The 22,900-nt window shown below is 39.5% G+C and overlaps 2 protein-coding genes across 2 annotated transcripts; one reads left to right on the top strand and one right to left on the bottom strand.

The window, feature by feature from the left end:
* The first annotated feature begins 1,228 nt into the window (after positions 1 to 1,228).
* On the top strand, positions 1,229 to 7,207 carry exosc5 (exosome component 5). The gene is made up of 6 exons (XM_031760406.2): positions 1,229 to 1,363; positions 3,764 to 3,877; positions 4,100 to 4,221; positions 4,330 to 4,470; positions 5,466 to 5,555; positions 6,553 to 7,207. Exons 1-6 carry the CDS (start codon positions 1,267 to 1,269, stop codon positions 6,646 to 6,648), a joined length of 660 nt encoding a protein of 219 aa, XP_031616266.1. The 5' UTR covers positions 1,229 to 1,266; the 3' UTR covers positions 6,649 to 7,207.
* On the bottom strand, positions 6,847 to 21,544 carry tmem91 (transmembrane protein 91). Its single transcript, XM_031760375.2, has 4 exons — positions 21,027 to 21,544; positions 13,288 to 14,901; positions 11,052 to 11,198; positions 6,847 to 9,117 (listed from the first exon to the last, which is right to left on the bottom strand). Exons 2-4 carry the CDS (start codon positions 13,723 to 13,725, stop codon positions 8,962 to 8,964), a joined length of 741 nt encoding a protein of 246 aa, XP_031616235.1. The 5' UTR covers positions 13,726 to 14,901; positions 21,027 to 21,544; the 3' UTR covers positions 6,847 to 8,961.
* Between the last annotated feature and the right edge of the window lie 1,356 nt (positions 21,545 to 22,900).

The raw sequence follows: 22,900 nt of genomic DNA, 5'->3' as shown, positions 1-22,900 counted from the left end.
TTGGTCGTTTTCCGGTGGCCTTTTAGTTGGGGCGATTTTAACTTATCAAAATCAGTATTGCCTATTTTAAGACACATTGCCTGTTCAGACACAGCAACGCAGTCACATTAACAACAAACGACAGTTATTACAATGTGATATATAATACATCTTACAAAAAGAAGTAAAAGTAAAAAAAAAAAAAAAAAAATGAATGAAAAATTGCGCATGTGTCTTTTTGGACATACAGATCAGCTGTAACACGCCTGAAACAGTTTGTAATAAAACAGCTCTCCTCTGGACGAACTCTACCTGAGATGTCAGTTATACCTAAGTTAGAGAGTCAGGGGCAGATATGCAATAGGAAAGAAAGAAAAAGAGAGAAGGGAGGATAGAGCCGTAAGCAGTATGGAAAAACTGATGAACACAAGTGTTCTTAAATACAGTCATAAAAGAACGATTTCTACGTCCTTTCAACCCTACCAAAAATTAAACCCTACTCTGCTGCCATCTTGTGGTCACAGTGCAGTAGTGCATTAATAGCAAAAGCAACGTCAGTGGCATGCACAGTAAAGAATATTATTACTTCCAGTCCCGATGATAAACCAAGTAATATCGCAGGTAGAGGCGTTGACATATTAAAATAAAGTATTTCAACTACTTGTCAAAATCTGAAAATGTCTTCGCTTCAGTTCTGAGCTAACTGATGTTGTAAATGCAGACTGCAGATAAATCAATTTTTGCAGCCACGAGTATTTATCGCCATCTAGTGGTGATAGCGCGAGCTGCAACATGGTGATTGCAATTCACATCATGCCAGTGAAAGCTCACCTGTGGAAAGCAGTAAATAAACTGATGTAGATAAAATTCCGGTGGGTGGTTATGACGAATAATGAAAAAAAAAGAGAAGAAAATAATAGGTTGACACCGTTGTGTTTAAATGCAGCTGCTGCCTGCCATCTGGCGGTCATTGTGAGTAACTACACATTGTTAAACTCACAGTTTACACTATTATACGGATGGTGCACTTCCGGTACTTTCAAAATACATTAAACGTATTAACGCAAAGTAGGGCTTCAGATTGCGTCAGGAAAACGTGAATTATGATGAAAAATATTATTTTTTTCTTCGTTGTCATAGATATATATTACAGATCCACATTTCTTGTGAATTAACTATTTATTAAAGCTAACATTTCTTTCTCATTCTGATGTCATCAGTAAGGAGCGTAAACTAGAGGGAAAACAGATGACGCCATCCGCCTGCGACAAATCTGCTTTCTCCACGATGGAGGTCTGCGGCTCCCTGACTGTTTCTTTGAGAGAGTTTGGTTGTGAACAGAGCTTGCTGTCTCGACCTGATGGCTCTGCTTCCTTCGTCCAAGGTAACACTAATTTTAGAAACTATTTATCTGGGCGTTTATTTGCCTCTTACCTCTAAACTGGACTTAAAAGACGGAGAAATGTTAGGGAACATCTCTGGAAATTAACCTGCCACTTCAGTTACTGACATGAATTTCTTTACCTTTATGAATAAGAATAAAAGTAAAACATGCTGGGGCGGTATTGTTAATCAGGCATAATATTTACCTTTTCGCAAAACTGGTAATCTTATTTATACATATTTTTATCTCGGGGTTTTAACATGCTTCGATGTGATTATGCAAATGTAATATAAGAAATATTGAACTATTTGTCAAAATAATGTAACGATGAGAATCAGGGGCGCATCTATTGTGGTGGTATGGGGTGGTATGGGGTGGCATGGGGTGGCATGTGCCATCTTACCTTTGTATATGACAATGTTGTTTATTAAAATAAGGTAGCATTAACTTTGAGCCTAGCTACAACTAATTAATAAAATAAAATACATTTAGTGCATAGTGTTAACCCCCCTCCAGGGGCGGATCTACTGTGCACATTTTGAATCAACACCATGGACATTTCAGATTTCAACACTTCTTTGGAGGCTTCCAAGTCACATGACCAATTTAAGATGACATAGCAACAAGATGCAGTCTCCATTTAATTTTCATTTTTGTTGAAAGTTCAAACTATATACCAAGAAAAGTTAAAAAACTGCATTTTCTATTAACAGCGCGAAAAAACCCCACCACTTTCCTATTGGTGGAAAAATGTACCATGTTGACCAATCAAAAAAAATTATCTGGCAACATGTGACATTTGTGTTTTTGGGAAAAGGGGAGAGCAATTCTACAGTCATTGGATGTGAGAGATTTGTGACATTTAACGTGTTTGGAGTGTGTAGTTAATGTAAAGTTAGTGTGTTGTGTAGTTCTTTGTTTTGTTTTTATGTGTCAAAACAATGAGGACACTAGTGATTGTCACAGTTGCTGCCAAAAGCCATCAAAGGCAGATTGCAGCGTAAACGCTGTCTCCAGGTGAAAAACAGTGATACGCATCCTGTTGTTAGACCTGCAGGTTTCAGGTCTGTGATGTGCTCCTCTTTCTTGTGGTGGACAGAAACTTTCTTTTGGAGTGGCACAAATAATTTGTGTGGCATCTTATTGTGACACCTGTTCTGTAATTATAGTTTTAGTAGTTGTACAAAAATGTCTGAGGCATTGGCTGCATTTTTAGGTAAATAGTTGCATGTATCTTTATTCTTTGCAAGATTTGTGCAGGCGTTTTTAAAATTTACAATTTATATTTGCAATTCTGAAACATTTTGGCGTTTTATTTGTTTTGTTTTTTGTTTTTTACAGTAAAACCTTTTTCCTGCTCAGATTTTTTTGGGGATGTAAATTCAGACATGTGAGATTGTGCTGAAAAGAATGATACCAAACAAGACAAGGCAAATAGTTTTTAAAGGTGAAATGTAAAAGTAAAATTAGTAAGTAGTCAAAAATGGCCAATAATATCCTGGACATCAGAGGGTTAACCTAATAAATCATGAAAAATTGTGGTGAAAACTTTTTCATGACAGCGCAGACTTCTGGCAATTTGTGTAAATTTAAGCCTGTAACAATTTGATTATTTCTAATTTTAAAAAGAGTGTGAAACTAACTGAACTGAACTTCTAACTGAACCATCTCATGTCTTGTACCTCTATGTATTTTATACTTAATGGCCAAATGCCTATTTATTATATAGGCTATACAGTACATCAAATCAAAATTTACATGTTTTATGTAACTGAAATGTTTAATTATTTGGGCTAAAGAAAATAAGAAAGTTACAGACTATGTTTATATGAAATGTGTATACTTACTGCATTTGATGTATTTTAAACATATATAATGTCTGTCACAGAATGTAACACCTATGTGGACAATAAGACCAAGATTCAGGGCATGGGCATGGGAATGACTCAGTATCCTTCTGTAATTTGTGTTTATACTTTTACCTTTAATATTCAGATTATTACTCCAGAATGATTCAGAGATGAGCCCAGCACCCTGTCCAGAGTGTACCCCGCCTCTCGCCCTATGATAGCTGATAATGATAAGCAGAAATGGATGGATGGGCTGATTCAGTGTCTTTAAAAAATGTCTTAAGAATAAATGTGAAATTTACATGATGAGACTTTGTGACATCAGCTTTAGTTCTCTTATTAAAAGCTTGTTCTAAATAGGGTGTCTGCGTTTGAGTCCCCTCTTTAAAAACTACATGTGCTGTGAGCATATTTACTGGGTGTCGTACTGCTTTCAATGATTTGATGTTACTGCTTTTCCCCTCCTAGATGTCTGTTTATGTGGGGAAAGACATCATTAATGCTCCAGTGTTATTTATTGAAAAATGCTCCTTTTTGTTCTTGTTTGAAGGAGACACGAGTGTGATGGCTGGAGTGTACGGACCAGCTGAGGTCAAAGTCAGCAAGGAGATCTATGACCGGGCGACCCTGGAGGTGTTGGTACAGCCCAAAGTGGGGTTGCCAAGTGAGTTTTTTTTTTTTTTTTTTAGGGGTAAAAATTTTCATTATGCAGCGTTGCTTATTTTATTTTAGGGAAATAGACTTTTTGCATCCTGATATCTACAAGAATGTTTCAGAGGTTTCTGCTGTGGAAAAAGCTGCTATGCCACAGCTCACCACAGGGTGGGGTACATGAGCTTTCTGCTCACATTAAGTTTTTTTATACCTCGATTTGTTTGTTTTGTAGGTGTAAGGGAACGATCGCAAGAGCAGTGTGTGCGAGAAACCTGTGAGGCTTCTCTGCTCCTGACGCTCCATCCACGCTCCTCGCTCACTCTCATTCTTCAGGTCCTGCATGATGATGGTTCAGTATCCTTCTGTAAAACTCTGCAAGCTTTGGGGTTTATATCCAATCTGCAAGTAGGGTTCTAAAATTGAGATGTTTCCTGTGAGTGTTCTTCCTTACCTGTTCCTCAGCTGCTGTCTTGCTGTTTGAATGCTGCATGTATGGCTCTTATGGATGCAGGATTGCCCATGAGTTGCCTCTTCTGTGGAGTGACTTGTGCCATCAGCACAGATGGGCAAATCATCACAGATCCCACTGCAGCTCAGGAAAAGGTAAATCTAAGGCTTTTATAATGTTGGGTGACCAAATTGATCCCAAAACACTCTGAAAGTGGCTTTTGCCAAATTTCCTAAGAACTTCTCAAACAAATGTCACAGAAAATGTAGATCTTTTCCATCCCACTTTGATATTAAGTGGGCCATACCACTAAAACTCTCTTTTCTATCAGGAAGTTCAATCCTTTGAAATATCTTAATATAAGGAAAAGAAATTTTATTTTAACAGTACGTTTCAGTTTTTCTACATAAAACGATAAAGAAAAGCTGTTGTAGTTACTGAAGGACATTCTTCAGTATGACTCTTAAATAGAAATAAACTGTAAGGGCTTAAATTGTAACAAATAAATGTTTAAAACTACACATTACCTATTTCAGTGTTTCCCAACCACTGTGCGTGGAAGATTATCTGGTTCCACCTGATTGGTACTCCAAGCGATCGGTGTAACGGGCAGAACAATTACATTCTCTTCCAGTAGAGGGCAGTACAACCACCTGCTCTAATTAAATCGGTTGCCAACTGCCAGTAAAACAGAAGAAAATGAAGAAGAAATTGCATAATAGTCATGCTGTGAGATGGTCAGAAGAAAACAAACAAGGTATACTGGGGCCAACTCTGGCCCCTGGCCCATATGTTTGAGATTGCTGTTATGTAATTTTTGGGATGTTCTCCTGAATGCTGCACTACTTGAGGCAACTGTTGAGGAAATTATATAAATAAAACTGAATTGAATTGAGTTAAACGACGAAGAAAAACAAAACTAGAGAAAAATCAGTCAGAAGTATAAGGCGAGCACAATGATCTGTAGTCACCACCAGCTAAACTATTCCCTTTTTCGGAATATCTTATTGTTGTCTCTCCAGCACATTTGTTGTCACTTCCATTTGTACCAGTCGTAATGGTTTTGCTTCCTAACTGGACAGATTGATATTGTCTTTATTTGCTTGCTGAATTTCATGGTGCGCCGTTGTCTTGTTTTCTCTCTCAAAAGGAAAGTCGAGCTTTGATGACTTTTGCGATCGACAGCGCAAAACACAGCGTTTTGATGTCGTCGACCAAAGGATCGTTTTCAGTGCACGAGGTCAGTGGATTATTGACAGGAAAAAAAGAGTGTGCACCATTTCAAACAAACAAAACTGTAAAAGCCAAGCCAAAAAGGCCTGAAGTTACAAACAGACTTCACTAGAGCGTGCTTCAAAGAGAAAAGACTGGGCCTCTCTTGTAGAGGCTGTTTGTAGATGTTGCCAAATCAAGAATACATCCTAAAAACCATTTTGGAGTTTCTGCAGTCTTGATAACAATATCATGGAGTATTTTGTTTTTCTCCTGTTACCCGAAAGGACCATAGTTTCTGGAAATTTCAGGGGGTTTTATTTTATATTTCTATTGATCAATCATGTTGAGCAGCCTTTGGTTGCATGCAGCTATCTATATGGAGACTAAAAGAGGGATTGCATTTATCTAAATGCAAGCTATAAATCATCAGCTGATGTGGTTAGACAATTTGCATAAAACAGGAAGACTGGACTCAATGAAACTGTCCTGTGGGATCCTGGATTCCCTTTTGATCAGCGGATGACAGAAATGATAATAAATGTTGCCTCTATAAGAAATACCGAGTCTTTTGCTTCTTTTTCCTGGAGACGATCCCATAGATCGAAACCTTACCACTTTAAGGAAACTTTAAAAGGGAATTGAATGGAAAAATCAAATGGGATACCCTTTTTTTGGACTGAATAACAAGTATTATTCCAGAAACACTATAATATGGGGTTCACTATGGCCCACCTACAGGGAACCAGTATGCTGAAAAGACTGGAGGGTCATATTCTCCTTACTTTCCTGTCTGCTCTCTACTGTCCCATCAGAATAAAGACATAAAACACTCCCTGCCAAAGTTTAAAAAGAAACACTACAACGTTGTTAAGTTTCGATTTGTGATTCTGCTTCATGTGTGACTTTTTGAAAACAGCTTATTTCTGCTTTCTCCTCTCTGCCTCAGGTCTGATGTGACTTAAATCAGTTGTTGTTGAATTTCATATTTTGTCTGATCCTCAGTTGTTTTTCTTCTCTCACAGCTGCAGCAGTGCATAGCAGTCAGTCAGAAAGCATCAGAGAAGATCTTCCAGTTCTACAGAGACTCTGTCAAGCGGCGATACTCCAAAAGCCGATGAGAAACATGGAGCTTTCTTTTGCCTAGTCTTTTTTTATTTTTATTTTAACAATGCATGCAAACACTGATGTTGTAATAAAATATTTAGAAACCCCTGTGGGCTACAATTTCTTCACTTCAGTTGTAGTCAGCTGTGCTTTATGGTGGGAAGGCTTATATGAGCACATTTGTGAGAGATCAGAAATGAAAGGAGGAAAGATGAATGTCAAACAAGTGCATTTATTGGGATTTGCTGATTTTCTTTCACTTTAATATATACATTTAATACAAGAATGTGACCTGGGGAAAAGAAAAACCCTGAATATTTCTTGTAGTAATAAATCCATTTGCTGCAACCTTTGAACTTCATCGACTCGCACGACTTGTTAACTGTGTCGGCTTACTATCCCTACGAGTGACGCAAAGCGAGTCAAACCTGAGCAGAGCCTGTCGCATGACAGCCTCATCGTTCGGAGCAATCCACGTTAAATGCCTCCATATAAATCAATAATTGATGTAACTCAGCTGTAACAACAAGTTGTGGTTTGTTTTTTCTTCTATTAAAATGAGGGTACAGTGGAGACAGACGGTAGTTCAGGATTGTCAGAATTGTTGTGAGCAGCTGAATCACAGTGCATCGACAATGAGAGAGCTGACAAGGGCAAGACACGGAGATACCAGAGGTTTGTCTACTAAAATCAGTTAAAAGTGATCTATTATCAGCTTTCATACAACACTGGGATTGCAGTAAACATAGTATTTTATATGTACTTGAGCTGTGTACTCTATAAAACTGTTTATCTAAATAGAAAATGTCAGCTTTCACCTTAGTCATTTCTTTACATTTACTTGGATACACCCCATTTACTATGTAGTTAAAGGCTCAGAGCTTTTCCAGTCAATCCAAGCTCTTTTTGCAACACTATTGATCCAATTGAAGGAAACAAAGTTTGCAGCAGGAAACCAACAAGCTCACCATGCAGGGTTTTCTTATGACCAAACGTGGGATGTTATTGACACATGCATCACAACTTTTGCAACTTTTTTTGGCCCATTTAAATAAAGCGTTTGTGTGTTTTTGAACATAGGTTTTGAGTAGACTTTTTCTTTTTAAAAGTCAGTCATACTGCTAGAAGCAAGCTCCTGAAGATGTCAGTTCTATTTTTGGTGGAGAAAATAGCAGAATCTATATTTGAGGAGCAGGGTGTGAACAGCCTGGCTGCTTCTAATAATGGAATAGCTGATAAAAGGATCATCCTCAGAGTTTCTTCTATATTTTTGGCACTTTTTCCAGCTCTTCACTCCGCTGTATATGTTATGGTTTCTTAACCCTGTGTATATATAGAGGATAAAATTTAATGTCTATATCTTGAGTCCATTTTCTACCTCAGAGTTTTGCATTTAATTTTAAAAGTCGTGAACGTATATTCTTATACCAGCAACTACACTCTGTGCGTTAGTTATTTAGTGTTTTGTGTATTTCAACATGAAGATAATGATTCAGCTTGGTATAAACAAAGCAGAGGCAGTCCTTTCTGTCAGTAAACAGTGACTGAAGCAGTGTGAAACCAGGATGAGCTTATCGATGTTCACGTGTAGTATTTCCCTCGGGGGTCCCTCACGTCAGCGAGGAACTCTGGGCTCTCCCGAGGACTATTGCTTCTGGCTCATCGTATGCTTTAAAACATCATCACCAGCTTTCACCCCTCAAGTGACAGTGCTGGCTCAGGCCCTCCCACAGTGTCCATTGGGATTTATCTGCTGCCACGTCCTTGCTGTGACCTCTCATAAATCTGCAGACTCCATCTAATCGTATACTGCCCTCCACTTAGCTCCTCCCAGGCAGACAATGACACATATCCCCTCTGCTTCTTATTATTCATCCATTGTTTGTAACGCTGATATCTACAGTGCTGTGGAAAAATGTGAATTTCTGTTTTTCTTTTCTTTTTTTTACTTCAGTAATGCTTCACATATGATGACAACTACAGCACAGATTTAACAGAAGGTAACTTAAGTCTTCAAATCACTAAACAAGTAACAGACTGCTTTTTCAATGATTTTTCTTCATGTGCTCAGAACATCCTTTGAGCTGATTTTTCTTTTTATAATCCCAAAGCGATTATAAACGACACACCAGCTCCCAGCTTCTGTTTTCAGTGTCCCACCTCGCAGCTTTTCAGCTTGGTGTAGATGAAACATGAGTTCAGACAAGTCGACAGACAAACACTGTGATTATTTGACATTTAACGGTGATATGTTGGCATGTGTTGATCTTCATGAAATATGTGAGAGGTCAGTCTTTTGTATGCGTGTCCGTGTGAAAGAGTTGCTTTTATGGTGGTTTTGCAGACAGGTAGGAAATCAACGCAGCGATGGCACAGATGTACGTTATGATTCCAAACACGATGGAGAGCACCGAGAGCCAGAGAGCCTGGCGAGACGCTGCGTTGGCCCCCTGAAAATCCCCCTGAGCCGATGCCTTGTTGGTCTGAGTAAAAGAGGAGACGAGACACTGAGATAAAGATTAGAGTGAAAAAAATAGGAGAGAACAGCATTTATCATCATTTGTCAATGTCCTCCCTGGCCTACACTTTCCTCTTCCACTCATTCCAATCTCACGCTAAGCCCATATTATGTTCCATCTCCAAATCACACCCAGCGATTGCAGCTCATTCATCATTTTCTCCTCCTTCCTTCCTTCCTTCCTCTCTCCCTCTAGTCCTTGCCTTTGACTCTGACCCCTGTTTTAGGCAGCACTCAACAATATTGGAAATCTATCACCTTGAGGTTTCTTGTTATGACTCTAATTAAACCTTAACGAAGGCCATTGATCTGATCAAAAGGCCTTTGCAGCATGCTGCCAGTTAGCTTTGCAAAAGTGTTAATGGGATTTCTTTCTCCCCTGCACTGCTGGAGGGATGCCTTTATAAAATAAGGGAGTCTAGAGATATTTGTGTTAGGGGTATTTTAATACTACCATTGGTAATTGTGGCTGGTAAGTTCTTTTTTGACTATCAATTCTGACTTTTGGGTGACCAGTCATCTGACTTCTGAATAATCAGATTTAATAATTTTATCCTTTTTCTTCTGTTTATCCAATTCATTGTCGCGTTGGGGCTGGAGCCTGTCCCAGCTGTGATAGGGCGAGAGGCCAGAGGTGTTGGCCAGATGAGCGCATGGATAGGACGAGTAGAAAGATAGCCTTGTACATTTACTTAAGCGCTTTACTAACACACAGTACTTTATTTAAATATTTCCACATTATGCTATGTTCTACTTCTACTCGAATTCTCTGAACTTCATACCCGATTTAGTTACTCTGATTCTGCAAAGAAATTGCATCATTATACATCAAGCAATTACATCAATCAATAACTGCAAAATGTGATTCTAAAAAGTGCCATTTAACATAATAAGCACATTTAATCCTGGAAATAGCCTTCAGAGGGAGGGTACACCCCGCACAGATCGCCAGTCCTTTTTGATTCAAGTTTTTTTTTCTGTTTACATTTTGTATCTGTTAATTAAATTGTCATTAAATATGTGGTGTGCAGATGCTGAACACCTATAGGACAAAGATGTGTATGAATAGTATAGTTTGCTTAGAACAGCACATTTGTAGTTATATTGAGTTTAAGTTGATTCATTATTTAATGTGGTATCCTGTTAGATTTCGTCCCTATACATCTTCCACAAGGACTGGATATATGCATATTGAAAGGCAAGCATTATACATATTATAGTATACATATGGTAGAAAGAGTGACTTTATTATTCATGTAAATGTAGGCAAAACACAGTATCTGCTCTTTAGCATGTTGTTTAAACCAGTGAGCTCCAGCGAGCAGTTTTTATGCGCCGCAATGAAATATTTATGTAAATATTGATTTAAAGACAAAACCCAAGTACAGGAATATTATCATTTCTTCTTCTTCTTAGTTTTCTCATGGCTCTATGTATTGCTTGATGCAAAGGTTGTAAATATATCTTGTCACATAAGCTTGAAAAACCCCACTGACCTCTGTTGTTATGTATCTTTTTCATTATGTGTTGCTTAATTTAATGGGCGTGCATATGTCAGTATTGTCTTCAAGAAATCAATGTAAAGAAATCTGAGTTATGATACCAACAGAGACCATATTATAGACAACTGTGATTCGGATGTGATCTAAGTGTTTTATCTAAAGTTTTCAGCTTTGTACTATTTCAGAAGTGTGATTCTGCAAACCCAGGTGTAATCTCCTTGTCACAGCTCTCCTCCATAAATCCTTCACTTGCACAACACTAAAGAACTGGACTCGCTGACCGTCCACACGTACTGCAGAGGGTAAAAATTCACCCCCAGCTGTGAACGATAGAGCCAAGTTGTATCTTGTCTGCTCAGGACTGAGTGTGTGTGTGTGTGTGTGTGTGTTCGTATACCTTCTGTGAAAGATAGAAGGCAGCGATGCCCAGGGGCCAGAAGCAGCAGAGCATGGAGAAAAAGGCCAGACCCAGGTAGTCCTGAGGGATCATCAGGGGGAAGTTGTTCTCACTGTCTGTATCACTAAAATCATCGATGGATGAGTCCTGGGATTCAAACAGATTGCGTTTAGGTTGAGTTCAGGATAGAAAGCGATAACATACATTATAAAGAAATACTTTTAGGGAGATTTGTTTTTGTTTGGGCACATTTTCAGATATTTGTCTGTGAGATTTCTGCCTTCACAACAATGCAGTAGGTATTATATTAATTTCATTTTCCAGCAACTGAAAATTACGCTGAAACTTTTCGAGTGTAAGGTACTGTGCAAGGACGGTGTGTCAAGTGAATTAAAAAAACCTTTTGACTCAAAGAAGTTTGTTTCAAAATGACTCTCAATAAAATTTGTGGGTTAAGAGAAAAACTGAGACTCTGTTTCTAGAGAATATATATTCCTGAAGATCCATTTCATGGATCAGTACTGCTGCAGCCCTGTCAACTTCCTTCAGTTTATTTCATCAAGGTGCCAGTACACAGGTGCATAAGTAAAAACCAACCTTGCTTTTTTGTCATTTCTGTAATCTACCCCTTTGTGTCCAGCTAACAAAGATACTTCTTGTTGTCTTAAACATACAAAGATGATCTACTCCAACATTAAGTGAAACACGCTGTTTCTCTTATATTCAAGTCATCCACAACAACTAAAAACTTTGCTAGTGTCTGAAAGATAATGTGACTGAATGGGGTTAGTTTGGATATGCACTAGCTCTGCTGACCGCGGGGCACTTTATGACTCATGCATCTTTTTTGAAACAGCTGCATATTGAGTCTGACTTGCTCTCTCACAATGACCCTGTCATACCACTTTGGTTATTTTACTTTGTGTAAGAAATAGTTGTACAATTCCAAAAAAGGCTTTTGTTATATTTTAGCAACTGTTCTGTAAACCAGCAGCAAACATGGACATAAAGTGGGTTTTTTTTACTAAACAAGATAATTCATTTAAAGCTTGGATTACAGGGCTATTGCTATTATGTCTGTTCTATTGGTCAAAAAAACAAAATCTTTCTATAGTTGGGAAGTATTTTTATAGACATAAAATCCTTTTTGTGTTGATGAGAAGCAGGGAAATCAATTTAAGCAAAAGTCAGTTATAGCCTGTGCTCACATGTAAAATCAATCAGGATGGGACACTTATTTGTCTATAATGTTGATCATGGAGCATGGAGTGAGTTTCATGTGCCAGTTTAAGTTCTTTTATAAAAAAATTGAAGTGAAGCAAAGTAGAAGATGTTGTCTTGTGCCACTTTGAGGTCACTGCAAGGTTTTATTCCCACAGGCTCAGGACTCTGCATCACTGCACTACTGCCAGCATTCAGAATGAGCTTAAAAAAATATTTTACACAAGCTCTCCTTTTGTCCTTGGGGAACAAACTCTTACCTAAACTTTGTGGCACCCAGCTGCTGTCGATTTTAACGGTGTGTAGTGCTACTGTGTATTTGTGCTTTTACTTGCGTTCTTAATCAAAGTAATAATCATTAAACATCCCTTAGCCTTTTAGTTCCAGTTATTTAGAAAGCTTTTACTTGACCTTGATGTGAGACTAAACAGTACAAACACTAACATTATTTATTGGTGACATTTAGAGTATGTATTATTTTGTTGACTGCTGTTGGCATCTCGTAGCTAATTTATATTTTACTTCATGATGGGCTTTGCTCGGTGGTCTATGAAATAGAACTGGCATCCTCTATCAGCACTGTGGTGTCATTACCTGTTCTGCAGCAGGAGAGCAGCTTTATGTAATCTGGCTTTTTGACAGTAAGCATTCAATTGCTGCTTTGCTCGCATGTCTATTTTAAGTTCCTCTTTGGTTTCCAGAACCTGCACTGACAGTATGAGGCTCCATTGCTTTTTCTGTAGCTCTTTTTAGGAATGAAGAGGATCTGGTTGAGATGAGGACGAGAATGATTTGATAAAACTAATATGGGCATCTACATGCAAACTTTCGGGTTTGTTACTTCTGAAACTTAACAGGCAAACAGAGGACTAATTGAGAAACTAATACTTAATTTCAGACCTATCTAAATATTCCCGAATCCTCTGTTTGAACAATAGCAGGAAAATCTGTTGACCTGCACAAGCTCTGTTGTCAGTGCAAAAGAAGAAAAAGAAGACATTTTTAAGTGTCTTACATCAGAGTCAGGGAGCAGGTCATCCTCATCGTCCATGCTGTAGGATGCACTGTGGAAGTCTTGCGTCTCAGCCAGCAGCTTCCTCTCCAGTGTTGAGCCTGGCCGAATATCCACAAACGTGGTCTCCAAGTAGTCTTTGTTGAGCAGGGCATCTGTATGGCCCCAAATGGGGGCTGCTGGGTAAAAGGACTCCAGTGTGCGTGGTAAGGAGCAAGGATCCAGTAGTTGCTGTTGCTGAAGCTCAGGGGGATGTCCACAATAGCCCCTCCATGCTAATGGAGGGTAGGCCCTGTCCTCCTCACACTTAACCAAGATTCCCTTGAACAGCCCACCTGGGGCCTGTCCAGTTCCAGGTCCCAGCCCCGGCCCTGGTCCCCAGTTGTTATTGGCACTTTCTCCCAGAAGAGGGTGCTCCAGCTCATCTAGATTCTCCATCATTTTAATACCAGCCACCCAATAGGTGACCACATCAACAACCAAATGCAATCTACAAATCGGTCTGCAGAGCTTCTCCCTGAAGAGAGTCCAATGGGCTTACAGTATGCAAAGGCAGCTGCTTTGCTGGCTTTAGTATTTCAGTGATAATCCATCTTTAATCCTATTCTTTAATTTTTCTCTTGTTATAGGGCTTGGCCCTGGGGCCAACAAAGCATGCCAGATTTATGTCAGAGTGAAACAAGCAGTGGTAGCTTTGTCCTGTGAAATGTTCAGCTGGAGTGATGCTGGATAATTCAAAAATGTCCTCTCTTCACATGTCATAAACAATTCTTTAAGGACTTGATGGTTCAGGCTTTGGCCTGTGTCTTCCATTTCACATGACCGAGTCAGTTCGTATTTGCTAACGGTAGCTACTTTTGCGTTCACGCACTATGAAAATCTCAAATCTGACGATGAAAGATCTCGATTAGTCCTAGACAGGTTAATAAAAATAACGTGCAATGGAAATTCAGTGTGATTGTAGTGTGATTGAAAAACTCTTTCAATAAAATATGAAGCACTAATCTAAGCACACTGACTTGGCAATGGTGTAAAAGCTTCAGATGTCAATCTTTCCTCAGTTACACAATGAAAGAGGGCAATTAGTTAGGAGTTGACAAGAATAACTTAAAAGCTTTCATTACATTACATACAGCAAAGTGTTTGTTCCTTTGAAGGGTGTGAAAAAAATGGACTGAAACTGCTTTCAAAAAGAAGTAAATGGCAATGCCCCTTCAGATGACTAAACTGTCACACAGTGGGGCGTTCTGAAGCATGAATATACACAACCTCCGGCAGCAGTCAAACTAGTGGAGCAACAAACGGATTGGGGCCATATTTGAGGGCAGTTAATCTGTAAAAGCAATGAGGCTCCAAAAATAGAATCCTATGGCGCACATCCGCAGGTCAACAGGCCTGTGAACATGCCTGTTCCTTTGTTGTTGCTGCAGGAAGCGATAATGAAGAAATAAAAGTCCTCTAGTGTTGATTTATTGCTGCGGGTTGGCTACTTGGTATGGCAGCTCTCCACTGGGACATGCAATTTTAATGCTTAGCATCCACCTTAAGAGGGTTTCATTCAGGATAGATAAGGACGAGGAATCTCTCTATCCAGATCGCCAGTGAGGACGTTGATGTCTGTTAAGAGAAGAACAAGGTCACACAAAATATTTATACTCTCCACTTTTACTCATATTTAGTTTGCGAGGGTTGTGGGCTCAAGCTATTTAAACTCCTGATTCACATGCACGCACATAACTTCATACAGAAAAAAAGCTGCACTCTTATTATATATCAACCCTTTTTTTACTCCAGTAAAAAAGAATCTTACTGTGAGACTGTGCGTCTTGATCGATTTACTTAATAAGCTCCCAGTAGAGCAGAGGATTAGCATGATTTGAAAGGTTGCCTATGAAAATGAACCTTTCCCTTATGCACTTAGTTAATAAAAGAGGAGTCTTTCTGGTGGTTACATAGGGATTTTTTATATTGTGTATATATCTGTATTTTTATGAATTGCAGCAGGTATGGATGAGGAAATGTTGTCTTTCTTATAGGATTTTTACTCTAACATGAACCAGAGTTTTATACCAGTTTTAGCCATATATAAAATCTCAGTCCAAAAAGCTAAAAATTCCTTATGGTTAAATTGTGAGTAAAATAGCGAGGAGTGAAAGTACTTATTTTCTGCTCCATTCTGGCCCACTGTGGAGCCTGAGCTCGTAACTTTCCAGTACTTTTCCAAAGATTTAGTCAATATTATAAATATGTAAACATCAGTTAGACACTTTCAACTGTTGCTGATGGAGGGGCACAGCTGCTGTCACTGTATTTATGTATTTTGATACAGCTACACAATGTAAAAACTGTGAATTCATCAACGTGTAGCAGTGTGGATAATGATGTAACAAAGCCTATGAGCTTGTTCAGGTAAACAACTCAAGCTGTGCTGCGTCATTCACACAAGACATGTCCCAATATGTTGGTCTATTTAAACTGCAAACTTTCCAGTCTTCCTCTTTAACATGTCATTGCATGCTATTGAAAACTCCACCATCTCAACATCTATTTCCAGAGAAACGATTATTTATTACTCCCCATTTTCTATCTGTGCCATGCATTCAGTCGCTATTACTGGGCGGAACCGCCTTTGCCTTCAGAACTGTCTTAAATCTTCTTGGCATAAAGTCACAAGGTGCTGGAAATCTTCCTCAGAGATTTTGGTCAGTATTGACATGATAACATCAAACAGTTGCTGATGCAGATCTGTAAGCTGCACATCCATGAAGGGAATCTCCCTTTTCACCACATGCCAAACGTGCTCTATCGCAATGAGATCTGATAACTGGAGCCCCCAGGGAAGAGGCCATTTGAGTTCAGTGAGTCATGTTTAAACCTGATCATGGTTAAGAAACCAGTGAGCTGGTTTGAGATGATGATATTTTGTGCTATGGCACTTTATCCTACTGGAAGCAGCCAGCAGAAGATGGGTACATTGTAGGCATAAAGGGATGGACATGGTAACAACTCAGGTAGGTTGTGCCATTAAAACAACGTTCAGTTGGTACTATGGGCACAAAATGGTCAAAGAAAATATATCCCACACCATTACACCATCACCACCAGCTTGAAGCCATCTGGCCATTCTCCTCTGACCCCTGGCATAAACAAGGTATTGTCACCCTGATAACTGCTGCTCATTGGGCATTTTCTTTTCTTTTCTTTTCTTTTTTTGGACCATTATCTGTAAACAGAGGAAGTTGTATGGGAAAATCACATTAGATTAGCAGTTTTGGAAACAATCAGACCAGCCGTCTGAAACCAGCAACCATGCCACATTCATGTCACTTATTCTGATTCTCAGTTTGAACTTTGGCAATAACACTTGAACTCTTGACAGTGATTACATGCTTAAATCCACTGAGCTGCTTCCATGTGACTGGCTGATTATATATTTTCATTAGCAAGCAGTTAATCAGGTGTAAATAACATATAATAACATATATTTTAAGTTACTGGTGACTATATTTTGTGGGAAATCACAAGCTCAGAGCTGTCACATTCCGTGCCTGAAGGTAAGCTTGTTTTTTTTCCAAGAGAAATTGGATGAAATAGAAGCGATTCGGAAATTTTTCAACTGTTCACACATTTTAGCGACACTGGAGATCTTTATACAATGGACTGCAATGCATGATCTGATATCCCTACATCATTATCAATTAATATGTAATATGTAAACTGTTAGTTTAGTTGTCTGAAATGAAGAAATAAAGCTCATGTAAAACTGACTTTGCATTTTCTAAAGTAAGAATATCTAAAATTAATCAATCATAATTGAATGGTCAAGGTTTGCTACTGTCAGGTGACAAGTAGGAAACGATGAAAAGAAAAACAGTCTTTGTATTGTGTGTTAAGAGTCTTTTCATTCCCGGCAGAATAACAAAGTGTCATTTCAACAAACAACATAATATCTCATCAGTAAGTATTCATTCTGCATGGTATAGTACTTCACAGGCTCGAGATCAATTCTGTGACTCACTGCACGCTTCACCGCACCACACAGGGGAAAAAAAATGGATTAATTGGGTGTCTTTGGGCTGGCGTATGCTGAGGGCTCCATTTTCTGCTTGCCTTATGGAGGCTGAGTGATTGTTCAACAGAGTGACGTCAGCAAAAGCTCTGTGCAAACTGCCTTCCTCTCCTAACACATACGCACACATCTGGACATATGGTGCATTTTGCACACACGCTCATGTAACACTAATATTTGTAGCACTTCACCAGCCTCCCCTCTCCCTTCTGCCCCCTCCCAATTGCTGCAGCTTCATTCCAGGAGAGATGCACTCAGCTTTATTACACCCTCTCCCTCCCTCCTCCACCTCTGCCCATCCACCATAAAAAGACTTCTGTCAGCTGTATTATAAGCCTGCCTCCTTTTCTGATTCTGCAACGCTCATAAAACATCCAGTCAGGTAGAAGGAAGGTTGCAAGGACGCTGCTGTATATCACTGGCGACACTTTTACAAGAGATCCTCTTCTCTCTCTCCCTATCTCTGTCCTTTTAGTCTGGTGTTTTGTCATACACATATACAAGCACGCATCTTCTCAGCTCCTCCATATCCCTCTTCCTTTTCTTTGATCTGACTCTGTTCCTTTTTTATAATCCAGCCAATACTTTTGGCAAAGCCACTGTACTAAACTTAAAACTTGTCTCTTTGAGTAGCATTTCCACTTACTACGTGAAAAGACAGCTTGTTCTTAAGACATCGAAATATGCAACTAAAGTGAAATATTGCCTTAAACCCCTGTCGTGAAAGTAGAGAACTGTTGCTGCTGACTCTTACACAGATTTTCAGCGACTCTGCAGTCTTTTTGACACGCACTGACTCTCTGTCTCTCAGCATACATTCACATTCTCACTGGAAGTAACGGCTGGAATATTTCATCCGATACAGATCAAGATGCAGATACAGTGAACACACTCATGGGAAAGAAATAGCATAGTGGCTGTAGGAAATTGGAGCTGTAAACGCTTGCAGACTGTAATAAAAAGGCATCCTGAAGAACAGCGATGTCAGGCTGATAAGGCCAAAGCAGGCTCTGAGATATGCCAAACGAAATTCTGAAAACGCAAGCGGTGGTTAAATGGCCCTATTGATTTCATTTCCAAACTCTTTTTCTCCCTTTCGCTCTTCCTTGATCTGTACAGAATGACTGAGGAGAGGAGAGGAAGCTGAACAGAAAAGATAAGCAAAAAACAGGCAGGAACGTCAAGAGCGTCGCACAGCTCATGAAGCTCAAAGTAACACCATGTTCCTATGGAAACACATTCACCATGGAGTGGAGTGCTCACTGCAGGATAAATGAAGCAGAGGCTAATTTGCCATTTCAGTACTGTTCCTCTGCTTGGCTTGATAATAACTGGATGGGATAATTCCAGCATTACTGTGCCTTCCAGTAAAAATGTAACTGTCATTTTAGAGTGCAAAAGATAGATAATTTCCACAGAATCACTCCGTAATAACAAATGAGTGCAGTCATGCCAGACACTGGGAATACTTGAACCCCCTGCGCAGAATGTGTGTATGACAGCGTGAGCTCATTAATCGGTCCATGGCATGTCCTGCTCTAACACACACACACACACACACACACACACACACAGTCATTTAGTTTGCCTCACAATGCATGCATTCACAAACACACTTTGCAGTCCGTTGCACCCTTGCATCACCTTGCCCTTTTAGACACACAAAAACAAACCCTTTGAAGCAATCCATGCCAGCATCCCACATGTTCATGTACACAGCTGCATGCACCATACACAAATTGTCTCTTTTCACGCACATACACGCACTGCTCGCACAGCTGGTGCTCATGTGCAATGAGGCCCAAGAAATGAGAAGTTACCCATCTGTACTATGTTGCACATTGCTCCAGCATCTCTGCGGAATATGTAGTATGTTGTAGTCAGTCATCTGCAATATGAATCTGAAGGCATCATAGGACACATTGCACAGAGATGAGCTGTATTTCTCAGTTTTCTGTTATTTGTGGTAAATGTGTATATAGTTTGTGTTGTTTGTGGGAATGCTTTCTACATGAATAAATGGATAATGGTTTATGTTAATGTTACTGTGTAATAACATTTGACCATTTAAGATAATGTTGCTTGTTTTTGCTTGCTCAGCAATTACATATCAAACAGTGTATGCTAGTAGTTTGCAGTAATTTTGGTACTTGTCATGTAAAATAAAATGTGAAAATCTGATGTAAGAGCATTAGAAAACACACACAGTGGAACGCTGCACTACAGGGAGATGATTAGAGAAAATTTTAAACAAATCTGCAGTTTCAGCTGTAAACCACTTACTAAAGATGCAAAACAACAAAACTCGAATCCAACACATTAATTTAAGATTCCTGTGTCCTGTTGCTTTAAATACAATGTAAAAAAATTTCTTAATTTATACAATAAAGGACCTCAAAACATTGTAGTAATAGACAACAATTAAAGCGTACACCTAACAGCCAGTAAGACTAGCATAAAAGTATTAAATAATATTTTTACACTCCAAAGTAGTATTTCTGATCTCTTGAATTCCTAAAACCACTGAAATAGTGTCTGACCGGCTTTTGTTCAGAAAAGCAAGTTTCATTTTAGCTATGCCTGTGCAAATGTGTGTACTAAACAAGTCTGCACAGATGTCATTCACACTTTGTTTACATCAGCTGTCCTTCAGTGTAATGACCTGTACACCTGTATTTTTATCTGTGGTGTGTGTATGTATACTATTGTTAATCTCAATGTGGTCACAAAATTCTGTCAGGATCCACCTTAAAAATGTAGAGAAAAAGCTTGTTCACACAAAGTAAAGCTTTCAGGACTTGGCTTGTCATACTGTACTTGCTGGAATGTTTATGATTAAGCGCTAATGTAAGCCTTTGGGGAACAAATATAAATCAGTGTGTTGCAATGCAATAATGACTTGATTAGAAAATTAGTTTCTTGCAGATGAGCAGCACTGTTTCTTACATAGTTTCATTATCATCATAATCACAGACCGAGGGCATGGTGTGTGCACCACCCACACCCACCGCCTACCCCCCGCAGAGAAAAGACCTGCTCTTAATTAGGACTGCTGGCAAGCAAAAACACCCTGCATGTCTTTTGAAAGCACTTGGGCTGCGTTTTTTAAGCAGTTTCCCACTGGACATTTTACATTTAACACTTAAACTGATCTGCCAATTCAGATACTGGCTGAAGGCTGAAAGAGTGTCAGGTGTACTACCTAAATTAAAAACTAAAAACAAAAAGGAAGTGGCTTTTATCAGGTTGTCTCCGTGAGTATGCTACGGTGTTCAATACTGCACAGTAGGCTGTACAGCGATAAATAGCAAAACAAACGTTAACGATGGAGCAGAGCCTGCTGTGTTTGCACATATACACACATATATATAACGAGCTCCCACTGTGGTTGAAATACTATCAGCCTGTTCTTCAGAGAATTACATACATACTGTTAACAGGAGAAACATAAATCCTCTTAATAAATTGCTCTTATCTAATACGAGCCCCATACGGGCGACTTAAAGTTTTTTTTTCCCCTATTTTTTTTTACATAAATGAACTAGAATATTAACATATTATTATTGTTTCGATCGTTTTTATCTATCTATCTTTCTGTCTTTTCATCCTCTGACTTTAAAAAGTGGGGGCTGACTGTAAGTAACACCGGGATTTTCTTTGAATATTTTCTCACCTTAACGTCGGAAACTGCGTCCTGTCCTCGAGGTGAGTCCCGGTGGAATCCAGTGTCCCAGTTTTAACAAGTCCACAGGGCTGGATGCTGTTACACAGGGATCCTGCGCTGTTCTGCTCGCCTTTTCACGTGGGAGGGTGCAGAAAGCGTGTACATTTCAGCGTATAGCTAAATACGAGCACTCGTGTTTGTGTGGGAGTGGGACGTGTGCGCGGAGTTACAGTCAAACTTGTCAGTATCCCATCAGCGGTTCCTATGCGGCTGTGAATGCATGTGGATGTAGCTGTTAATACACCTGTGCAACCTGGCAGCATTAAACGTGCATGCTTAGTCAAAGGCTCCCGTTTTCCCAATACATTTCCTCTCGCATCCCGCTCAATCTCTCCCCTCGCACGGAGATAAGAAGGGCCTTGCTGCAGTTACACCACGTCAACTTTCTTCTGCCACACTCAGCTTTTCTCTGACTTTCCACATAGAAGCATCTTCTTCTCTCTCTCTTCTGCTCCTCCACCCCCTCTGTCTTCTCCCTCTCCTTATTGTCTTTTCTCAGCGCTTCTGCTACCATATTATAGCGGAAAAACTGGGTCCTAAAGCCTGTTGGTCCTCCTCCTCACCCTGTATTTGATGTGTTTCAATTACTCTCAGGCCCTCTTAAGCATAGTAAGAGAAACGTGCACATGCAAAGTGAGGACATTTGCCTTTTCTTACTACTTTAAGAGGATTACCAGGGTCAAGACTTGATTTTGGGTTGGAATTAGGATTTGGGTTAAGACCAGGGATCTAGCAGGGAGGTTTAAGGTTAGCCTTAGCAAAACAAATGTATGTGTCCTTTGGGATGCCATTTGATTTGAGCATTCTGGACATGCTGAAAATACAGTACCCGCAGGCAAGGTGCAAGTATGAGACGAAAAATCCCATTTATGTTGCTGCATGTAGCAAACACAAAAGTGGACAGAGGCAGCAATCAAAACAGAGAGGGAACAAAAACTGAGGGAGGGGGAGCCAGAGGGCGGTTGGTTATTATGCAGTTGCTTTCTTTAGGCCTATGTATATATGTGCTATTCCAGAGTGGAGGCAGTGAGATGCCCTCCAGCAAGGATGACTCCACTTTGTGTCAGTCCTTTAATGTTGGCTTCACCCTGTGACCCACTTTAGTCACCCAGGCCAGCTCATATTAAGATCTCCAGTCAGAAATAGTCTCAAGATGCAAAAACAGACATTCCTGCTTTGGGCCATGCTTATTTTGCCTTTTTGCCTATTTTGCCTTTTTCAGGGGAGGCCATGCAGGATAAGGCTCAGGCATTTCTGGACACCAGGAATCAATGAAATCCACAGGGCTTACGCTGAGTATTTAATGAGGTACGCTGCTCTTAGCTCGAATCCCCCTCCCCCTAAAATGGTTTAACCTTTTAGTTGTTTTTTGTTTTTGTTCTTGCTGTTTGGTTCTTTCCAGGCAGTCAGCATAGCCACAATGCTGCCCATCCGATGCTTCGTTTATCTTTGCCTGTCAGCGTGACAAGCATCCTCTCAGTCCAGTCCATCATGAAATAGAGATCAATATGCTCTCCTTAGTCTGAGCACATCCTCGCACATTCGCTCTATTTTCCTGCTTTTCCTTTATTCCACCATTCCTTCTCTCTTCCTGCTTTAGTTTTCTCTCATCATCTTTTTCCATCTTCTGCTCTATTTTAGCTGAAATATGCAGAGATAAGGTTTCAGGGTAGACAAGGTAGGCAAGGAGATACATACAGTTACTACTGGAAACCAGTGTGTGTTTTGATCGTGTTAAATGATAATAAGCTTATAACCTTTAATATGACAGTTTGAAAACAGCTACACAACAAAATTTAATGTTTTTATCACAGTTTTGTTTT

Source organism: Oreochromis aureus, linkage group 14 (assembly GCF_013358895.1).
Source record: "Oreochromis aureus strain Israel breed Guangdong linkage group 14, ZZ_aureus, whole genome shotgun sequence".
NCBI classification, from domain to species: domain Eukaryota; kingdom Metazoa; phylum Chordata; class Actinopteri; order Cichliformes; family Cichlidae; genus Oreochromis; species Oreochromis aureus.
This window is presented reverse-complemented; position numbering and strand designations above follow the sequence as displayed.

What these genes read in the sequence shown, in the direction of transcription:
- exosc5 (XM_031760406.2), top strand. Translation starts at nt 1,267, where the DNA reads ATGGAGGTCTGCGGCTCCCTGACTGTTTCTTTGAGAGAGTTTGGTTGT. An exon ending in CTCTGCTTCCTTCGTCCAAG is followed by an intron (nt 1,364 to 3,763) that starts GTAACACTAATT and finishes TCTTGTTTGAAG; the next exon opens with GAGACACGAGTGTGATGGCT. An exon ending in GATCGTTTTCAGTGCACGAG is followed by an intron (nt 5,556 to 6,552) that starts GTCAGTGGATTA and finishes CTTCTCTCACAG; the next exon opens with CTGCAGCAGTGCATAGCAGT.
- tmem91 (XM_031760375.2), bottom strand. Translation starts at nt 13,725, where the DNA reads ATGATGGAGAATCTAGATGAGCTGGAGCACCCTCTTCTGGGAGAAAGT. An exon ending in ACCTGCTCCCTGACTCTGAT is followed by an intron (nt 11,199 to 13,287) that starts GTAAGACACTTA and finishes TTTGAATCCCAG; the next exon opens with GACTCATCCATCGATGATTT. An exon ending in CCTTCTATCTTTCACAGAAG is followed by an intron (nt 9,118 to 11,051) that starts GTATACGAACAC and finishes TCTTTTACTCAG; the next exon opens with ACCAACAAGGCATCGGCTCA.